Consider the following 9,742-nt stretch of genomic DNA (forward strand, 5'->3'; position numbering starts at 1 on the left):
AAGATTTGTGTGTATTCCATATCTTATCTGCTTTTGTTAATGACAAAATAAGTTTTACAGTTTTTTACTCCTGTTAACCCTACAAAGCCAGTACAAACAGGAGATGCAGATTTTATTCCCTCTGAATGATGAACTTTTTACAAAGTTCAAATTAGTTGTACCTGTACCAACTGCATTGAAGGCAAAGGGGTTGTAGAGGTGTTGTGAGGGCATAATCTGAAAACCCTGCGTTTGCATAGGCATCGCAGAAGGCCTAATTTAGCCTGTAGAACCTTTTATTACAAGTGCTAATGTTTGAAGTGGAAAGACTCTGACCTTGTTTCTGAGACCAGGATGAGTTTGCAAGGCTAACAGGAAAAAAAGTTTATTAAATTGAGAACATGTGATCTGGAAATCATTGCAACTAAACATGGAATCATATGTTATTTTTAGAGTAACTTTTCAGAGTTCAGACATACTTTAAAGATTTGGTTCTGTTTTATAAGTGCAGATCTGACTTAACTGTTACCAGACCATGCTAAAGCCTTAGTTTAGCTTGAACCACGCCTTAACTGTATCAATGTGGAGGGATGTCGTTTCAGCAGTTTGGGGTAGCCCCTTGTTGGACCAGACAGGGAAATGTTAGATGTTCTGAGAACTTCAGTGTCATATGGGCAAGGACTTTAAGCTCTGCCAAAACCATAGCAGATGCCTGCTGAGTATGATTAGAAGTGACTGTTACGAATCACAACTTTTTGATTTTTTTCCCCCAAAGTGAACCAGAACATATTAAATCTGCATAATTCAAAAGCAGTGAATTTTTAAGGGTTATGATTAATTATAATTAATAATAAAGATTTGACTGTGCCTATTGTGCTATATCGTGGTTAGGTTATAAGTCACTACTGTTTTTGTTTGTGTGCCTCACCTATTGCAAAAATGCTTACAAATCGTGTTCTGTAATTTGTTTTTAGAATGATGAGAATTATTTAGGATTCTAAGTCACCATAGAAATGTATTCAGGAACAATGAAAATAGTGTTGTTTTTTTAAATAGCATTAAAATACAACTTTGCCATTTAATAGCACCGTATAAAATATTAAAATCCAGCTAGTTTTTAAATACCGTTAAGGCTTTAGGACATGAGTTATTGGACATTGCAAATGTTTCTTACATATTTTTTAAAAGTTATTTTAAAAAATTGAATTTCAAGAACTGCCAAATTAGTCCTTCATTTACTTCTCAGTTTCACATCTCCTAAAATGAGAAAAATCAACCATAACAGAAGTGCTTACTTAGTAGAGGAGAGCCCAGTTACAAAATTTGGTTCTATGTCTTAAGTTGAACACTCCTAAGATTTAGAGTTGTTCAAATCTGAGAGGTTGTTTTGGGCTTAGCTCCACAGTTTAGATTTGCACTTAAAATACAGTATAGATAATGATGAATTTTGGATGTAAGTGTTTGGAGACACTTGTATGTTTCCCCATTCACAAAAGTGAAAAATGATTCTCTTAGAATCTGTGATGGTGGTGATGGATATTTGTTGTGAATAAACTGAGAAATGTTGCATCAAAAAGTTACAAAATAAAATTTTAGCAGTAAGTAAAGATTCTAACAAGCTATAGTGAAGTCTGACCATCTATCAAAGTGTTTGCTGTTGCCATTTCAAGAGAGTAATAAGACTATACATATAATGAAAAGCTAAACTTTGTATCTGTAGTAATGAAATGAATCTGGTTAGGAAAGGGTGAAATACTGAGAGGTGGGATATGTATAGCATATGTGTATATAATTAAATACTGTTACCCGTGCTGCACTGAAATTAACGCACAAAGTGAAGATGGTGCGTAACGTAAATTAGTGTATCTCACTGAAAGTATGCAACACCAGTGGTCTGTGATCAGCACTAGCTGCCTGTTGGTTTCCAGGTAATGGGATTTTTAAAATCTATAAAGCCCTATGGCATCAACTTAGCTGTTTGGAGAGACTGCATGTTTCTCTGTCATTCTGCTGGAATTGCAATTAGTGGAGGCACTCAGCTGAAGCCCTCCTTGCTCTGGTGCTCCCCACAAGTGACCCTCAGCTTTGGAATCCCCACCCATGTGTTCCCCTTAACCTTAAATACCCAAAGACTGTTGATAATGGTATGAAGAGTACACTTACAAAATTTGTGGACGACACCAAATCGGGAAGGGTTGCAAGCACTTTAGAGAACAGGATTAGAAATCAAAATGACCATGACAAATGGGAGAATTAGTCTGAAATCAACAAGATGAAATTCAATAAAGGTAAGGGCAAAGTACTACACTTAGGAAGGAAAAAACAAATGCACTAATATAAAATGGGGAATAACTGGCCAGACAGTAGTACTGCAGAAAAGGATCTGCGGGGAGGGAGGTATAGTGGATCACAAGTTGAATGTGAGCCAACAATGTGATGCAGTTGCAAAAAAGGCAGATATAATTCTTGGATATATTGACAGGAGTGCTGTATGTCAGATACAGGAGGTAATCATTCCACTATATTAGGTATTGATGAGACCTCAGCTGGAGTATTGTGTCCAGTTTTTGGTGCCACACTTACATAAAAGGTGTGGGAAAATTGCGGAATTCCAGAGAGAGCAACAAAAATAAGAGATTTAGAAAACCTGACCTGTGAGGAAAAGTTAAAAAACTCGGTATGTTTAATTTTGAGAAAAGAAGACTGAGGGGTGACCTGGTAAGTCTTCAATATGTTAAGGGCTGTTATAAAGAGAATGATAATCAATTGTTCTCCATGTACAGTGTAGAACAGGAAGTAATGGGCGTAGTCTGCAGTAAGAAAATTTAGGATCGATATTAGGAAAATCTTCCTAACTGTAAGTAAAGTACGGAATAGGTAGCCACAGAAGACTGTGGAATCCCCATTAGTGGAGGTTTTTAAAAACATGTTAGACAGGCACCTGTCAGGGATAGTCTAGGCTTACTTAGTCCTGCCTCAGTGCAGAGGGATGGACCAAGATGACCTCTCAAGGCCCCTTCCAGCCCTATGCTTCATTGAGTCTGAACTTCAGGGCATGCGTCAAGGACTATCTTTTGATATAGACTTTTGGAGAGTGGTACAGTAAAGAACCGTACTTGTGAACAGGGCAGTGTATTGTTTTTGATATTTCTATCTGTTCATTTTCTGGTTTGGGGAAAGCTGCTGATCTTTTCTGTTGTCATTTGTTCAGGGTCAAATTTTTAAATCCTACTTCAGAGTCCCCCAGAGACCAGAGCATGCCCTCTTTTTCATGTTGTAAATGTAAATAAATATTAGACTTTCTTGTGACTTTATATAATAACCCCTTTCTCTGTGTGCACCTTCCCTTTGCTGACTAATTTAATCTGCTAAAACTGCAGTATTCAAATAAATTTAGGAAGAGGCTAGACAGAGAACAGAAAAGTGGTTGGGAGACTTACCTTTGATGTGGTTGGCAAAGCTATATGTAGGCAGCCGGTAGAGGGAGGCGGGAGAGAGATCTCTCTGTCACTTAGAACAGCTTGTGAAGTTTTCACAGGTACAAGGTAATTTTGTTAGTTACCCAAAACTCAGCTCAAAATTCTGTTCATCCTTGCTGTTCTTGTTTAGTAATTGTTTTTCTTTTTCACACCTACAGATCAAAGGTCCATTGTCAAAACACCAAAGACTGTTCCAGACACAGACGAAGATGAGGGAGCTCAGTGGAATTGTACTGCCTGTACTTTTTTAAATCATCCAGCCTTAAACCGTTGTGAACAATGTGAAATGCCCAGGCATTTCTAAGCCAACAGGCCCATTATCTTTTGTAAAACCATAACAAACCTACAATGGACTGTTCTGTCATTGGGAAAAAAATCATTTATTCATAGGATTTTGTAAAATTGAAGGTTTGACAAGATGGTGGTTTGCTAATGTTAAATGTCAGCCCACAGAGCTAATAATACCTCAGTGTTGTGTCCAAGGCAGTTGAAATTCATCAGCTGAAAGGTAATCTGCTGAAAGACTTGGTTGCCAGCTGCCTAAACCGTGTACAGTATTACCAATATCCCAGTAAGATAATTCTCACCGTGTTCGGTGCTTGGGTGTTCCCCATCCCTCTTTATCCCCCAATGTCACTACTGAATTTTGACAGGGGAAAGGAATAGAATGATAGCTTTTTTGTTTTCAAAGCTTTCAGTGAAACACTACAAATGCAGAGGAAATTAAAAGGAACAAGGTTTAACTGTTTGCTGCCACAGTGCCCGTGGATAGGGGAAGAACTTCACAAATCAGTGGTACTCTTTGCCTTGTCTTCCCTGAAAACGTCTCTGCTCTGTGAAGCCAGAATCTATACAATCACCTCTAAAGATGAAAAGGAAAAACTGCATGCATTGTCTGTACAATACACAGTGAAATACCCCAAAGCTTTTCCTACTGTACATAGCTCTAGAGCCTGCTTTAAGTGATTTCTTTTCCTCACCTTTATTATTTTCTTGTACTTCTGTATGTATAGTGTAATAGTCTTTTTTGTTAACTTTCTTTTTTCCCTTTAAGTGATTAAGCACGATCATGTCCCTTTTTTAAGCTTTTATCTGAGAGAAGCAATGCCTTAAAATAAGAGCATTAATGGTAAGAAACTATGCACAAAATAGCTTTCCTCTGCTCATTCTGTACATTGCTCTTGTAAATGCTGATGATCTGTGAAGACCTGCAGATGCAGCTTGGTAAAAATGCAGGAAAAGTTGGAAGAGTTATACATATAGTTCACTCTGTACACTGAGTTTTACGGTGGGTGACACAAGATAGTGTTTTGTCTGGCACAAGGAAACAAACTAAGAAACTTTCAACTCACCAACAGACTAGCATCCAATTTAAGCTTGCTTCATCTGCTGGGTATCTTGCAGACTCTTGAAGAGCTATTGGGGAAGTACATACAGTACCAAAATCAACAGCAGCAGCATCATACAGGTTTGTTCAGAGAACTTTAAATACTTTCCTGTTTTGGCAGCCAGTTTCTAAACCTGACTTGGTGGTGAAGTCTTATATTTATAGAAAACAAGGATAGCAATATTTAGGACAACTGAAATAAAGGCTGGAAGAGAGAAATCAAGCAGACTTGAACACTGAAGCAACCTCAGCATCTCTTTATTTTGATAATTGTTTTTAAAGGAAAATATTCAGGTGATCAGGAACGTATGAAACAGAAGTCAAGAAAATGAAATTATATTACAGGACACATGAAAAAGACAGCATGTAAATAATAATGTAGCAGCACTAAGTGAGGCTGGAGGGACTGCTAAAAATGTAGCAAAAGGCAAGCGATAAAGTAGACTGTCACCCACTGTAAACATTTGCCAGTGGACATTTTTAAATAGGAATTTTACAAGTGATCTATGTGAATGCACAAAGGCCTTTTGTTTTGAAGGCTTTGCATTTTTTATGTGGGAAGAAAATGACAATCCCAGGTAATTAGGCAGTAGACCCAAAGCACTTGCATTCAATGCATTTTGTTTATAAAAATGAGGCCTTGTTTTTCAGCTTCATCTGCAGTTCTATGTGAAGATTGACAAATCAGTTTTTACCTGTTTTATTAATAAAACCTAATTTGGATATCTTGAGTTGATGGTTTTGTGATTTAGCTGGGTAAACTGTCTTTGTAACAGATAAGTTATTTATAAAAATTAAAAAAAATTATATTCTAATGTTTGTCTTTGTGATTTGTTTTGCTTTTTCAGTTTTTTGGAGTAACAGTGTAACCAACTGAGCGATAAATAGCTAAATACAGCTTTAAAATATGCAGATTTGCTAGGGCCAAAGGTTGGTTTAAGACCTGTTTTTATGGCATCTTTTTTCTCCTTGTATCTTTTCCATGGCTTATTTCTGTTATGTATTAGTTAAATGTGTACAGGGCTTGTTTTGCTCCAAAATAGTGCATCCACAAAATTATGTCCTGACTATAGAAGTACTTCCTGCTCCAGAAAGTAGTAAAGCTGCTTTCAGTCCGAGGTGACATACCCAATCGAGGGCTGGCTTACCCATAGGTTTTGTACTGCTATAATTATATCAGTTTTCAAGCAGCAGACATAGTTAAAGTGGTACAGCCCTCTACTGTGGACACAGTTATATTGGTATAAAGGTGCTTATACTGGGATAGCTTATTGTGTAGAGAGCATCTTTATACCAATATAACTGTATCTGCACTAGGGGGTTATATGACATTAAAGGTGCTTTTTATAAGTAAATTTACACAAATAAGCTATATTGATATAAGCATCATTATATCTATGTACAGTAGAACCTCAGTTACGAACACCTCGGGAATGGAGGTTGTTTGTAACTCTGAACAAAACGTTATGGTTGTTCTTCCAAAAGTTTACAACTGAACACTGACTTAATATTGTACAGCTTTGAAACTTTACAATGCAGTAGAAAAATGCTGCTTTTAACTATCTTAATTTAAATGAAACAAGCATAGACACAGTTTCCTTACCTTGTCAAATCTTTTTTAAACTTTCCCTTTGTATTTTTAGTAGTTTGTTTAACACAGTACTGTATGGTATTTGCTCTTTTATTTATTTATTTTTCTGTCTGCTGCTACCTGATAGCTTACTTCTGGTTCCAGATGAGGTGTTTAGTGAACCGGTCAGTTTGTAACTCTGAGGTTCTACTGTAACTGCATCCGCACAAAATGTTGTACTGCTCTAACTATATTGGGTTAGAAGCCAATATGCTAGTACAAAAACTGTAGACAAGCACCAAGAAAGGCAGACAGCATGTTCACTCAGTGACTTTTAATTGCTTTCCTGTTAACGTTATCTGGGGGGAGGAGAAGGTGAAGAAGCTTTTGTAATTCCAAACAACGTCAACCACATACTTGTTAAAATGGACATATATAATTATTGGTGCCTGTACCAAAATTTGAATATTCATGGACTCTGCTATTGTACAGTATAATAGCTGGGGAAGTCTTTACTTCTCAATTACAGTATAAAATTTACTGTCTTTTGCTTTTAATGTAATTTCATTTTATTTTTATCACAATACTCTGAACATTTGTCACTAACTGTTATTTTCGTTTCTGTATCACTAACTTGAACAATAAAAGGCATCATTTTATGGAGCTAAACTTAGAAATTTTGGGGAAAATTTAAAAAACTCTCTAAAACATGGAAGGAACTAAGAGTGGAGTTTGTAATCTGATTATCTAAAGCAAGAGAACTTACGTGTAGGGGAGTTTCCTGGAAAAAAATATTGCAGATTGAAATGATATAGCAAAACGTAACGATGACATTATAGGTTTCACTTTTTTATTATAGAAATGGAAACACTTGCACTAATGAAATCGTGCTGATTGTATGCTGTGATAGTTAGCTGATGTTTCAGAGTAGCAGCTGTGTGAGTCTGTATCCGCAAAAAGAAAAGGAGGACTTGTGGCACCTTAGAGACTAACCAATTTATTTGAGCATAAGCTTTCATGAGCTACAGCTCCAATGAAGTGAGCTGTAGCTCACGAAAGCTTATGCTCAAATAAATTGGTTAGTCTCTAAGGTGCCACAAGTCCTCCTTTTCTTTTAGCTGATGTTGTAAGACCACTGCCTATCGTGCTGACCAATGTTGTGTCATTGTTTCCTTGAGCTCCCCCATCTGCCAGGGTACCCATTATCTTGTATTTAGATTGTAAGCTCTTTGGGGCAGGAGACTGGGGGTTTTGTTCCATGTTTAGACAGCACCTATCACAATGGAATTGTAGTCTGACTGGGGCTCTTAGATGCTACCGTAAAACAAATAATCTCTTCAGCCATAGTAATGCTTTGCTGTTAGGTCTTTTAAGGAGCAAATTTTAGACAACATTTAAACAGATCTTGCTAGAACTATTCCTAACACAGTTTGGCCAACCAGAGTTCATGGGTTCACACTGTGGTAAAATAGCCTTTATCAAAATTGTTTTAGAACATGTTTAAAAACACCTATCCCTGCTGGCTAATGAAACAATATTAGAAACTTTCAGCTAAAATCATATTTGAAGTATTGCTGTACTCTTTAAAAATTAGGCCATCTTATTCCAGTATTTAATTGATCTGCCCCCTGTATGTATTCAAGGTTACATCTGCTCATTGATGAAATAAAAATTTACTGTTTTTTTTTTTTTTTAAACTCAGCCCTTCTGAGCGTATAAAGCACTGGTATAAGAATGTAACAAGTAATATTTTCAGTAGCTAATCTTGGGACAGGAAGTGAAACAGGAAGCAAAAGAAATGACATTGCCAGTTTTCTTCTATTTAACACGTTCTAAAATCTACCTCTGCAGTAATATCCAATTTCATTTGGATCCTTTAAAGTTTGCATTATGGTTGTAGTATGGCTTACTGCTACAGTAGTATTGGCTCTTACCTTACATGCATATGGTTTGATTAATGTGTGTTTATTTTCATCATTTTTATTTTCTTCTTTAAGGAGAAAAAGGAATTTTACTGCTGAATTTTCCTTTTTCCCCTTAAAATACAAGTGCATAACCTGAACCATTTGACTCTGTTAAACTTTATAACCTGCATATTAAGTTCTCACCAGACATTGAGCGGTATGACCTATTGCTGCTGTAGCAGTTTCCATCAGAGGATCTCTAAGCACTTTATAAAAAAAAATGGATTAAACTTAACCATGCTTCTGTGAGCGGAGTACCATGGTCACATTTAGTTGTCTCTGAGAGAGACTAGTAAATGTATTAAATATCTATCAAACTAGTGAAACTGTTCAAAATGTAATAAACTTTTAAGTGCAGTTATTTTACTGGGAGGGATGGATGAGGGAGAGAGGTGATTTGGCCAACGTCACACTTCTGTGGAAGAATCAGGAATAGATTCCAGCTCCCCTACTAGTCTTGTGCATTAGTCACAATACCATCCTTCTCCCAATGTTTCCACTCTCCTGAGTACGTTTTCCCGGGTACCCAGTGATATGGTTTCTTCATGTGTGCTGCAATCCAGGAAAAAGGTACTGTTCCGAGAGTCTTTATCTTCAATCTGAACCTAATGACAGATGAGGTTTACAGTTTTGATTTGAATGGTATTCTTGCCTTTTTATATTTAGCTTCTGTATTTGAGCTAAGAAACCATCTTCTTGATTTTCAGTTATCTTCTAGGTGGATCAGATATAATGAAGCTATCCAGAGAAAATACAATGCCCATTCCAAAGCAAATGTGATGAGCAGTACGGTATTTCTTGAAGGACGTTCCTCCATTTTCAATGTGGGTTTAAGAGACTGGAATGTAAGGGAGGAAAAAATGGCTTCACTAAGTGTAATCATGCATATTAAAAAAATCACACAATGTAACTGTCAATTTTCTATGCAGGATTGTTTAAAATGGCTATTCTATACGTTTTTACTGACCATTCAGTGTTCTACAATTAGAATCTCATTTTATAGTGGTATCAGAAATTTTTTATACAATTACTTGGAAATGCCATGTATTACCAATAGTAACTGTGCTGCAATTCCAGAAATTGATACACCTCATAGTGTACAGCAACTACATAAATTGCAACACCACTGGATGATCCAAAATTATCCTTGTTTTATGTGTTACATTGTTTTGTAATATAATGTAGATTTTTCCTTTTAGTCCTTTAACCAGTGCAGTTCAAGAAGAAAAGGTAAGTGTATTGACTTGGAATTTTTGGTGCTATTTATTAATACAAGATAGAATAAGGGGGAGTTCACCTCCTTTGCAAACATAACTTTTTAAAAATTGAATCATTTCAAGTTGCTGACCTTGAAGGATAGTCC

At 36.4% G+C, this 9,742-nt stretch overlaps 1 protein-coding gene across 9 annotated transcripts in view; it reads left to right on the plus strand.

The window, feature by feature from the left end:
- The window catches only part of TAB2 (TGF-beta activated kinase 1 (MAP3K7) binding protein 2), a 144,991-nt gene extending 139,374 nt beyond the window's left edge, over nt 1-5,617 (plus strand). For all 9 annotated transcript variants that reach the window (XM_084624388.1, XM_084624389.1, XM_084624384.1 and 6 more), the window contains one exon: nt 3,617-5,617. In XM_084624388.1, the coding sequence (XP_084480514.1) occupies nt 3,617-3,762 (146 nt within the window). In that variant the 3' untranslated portion in view covers nt 3,763-5,617. The remainder of the gene's footprint in view (nt 1-3,616) is intronic.
- The last annotated feature ends 4,125 nt before the right edge of the window (nt 5,618-9,742 follow it).

Source organism: Lepidochelys olivacea (assembly GCF_965140295.1).
Source record: "Lepidochelys olivacea isolate rLepOli2 genome assembly, chromosome: 3".
Classification (NCBI taxonomy): Eukaryota; Metazoa; Chordata; order Testudines; family Cheloniidae; genus Lepidochelys; species Lepidochelys olivacea.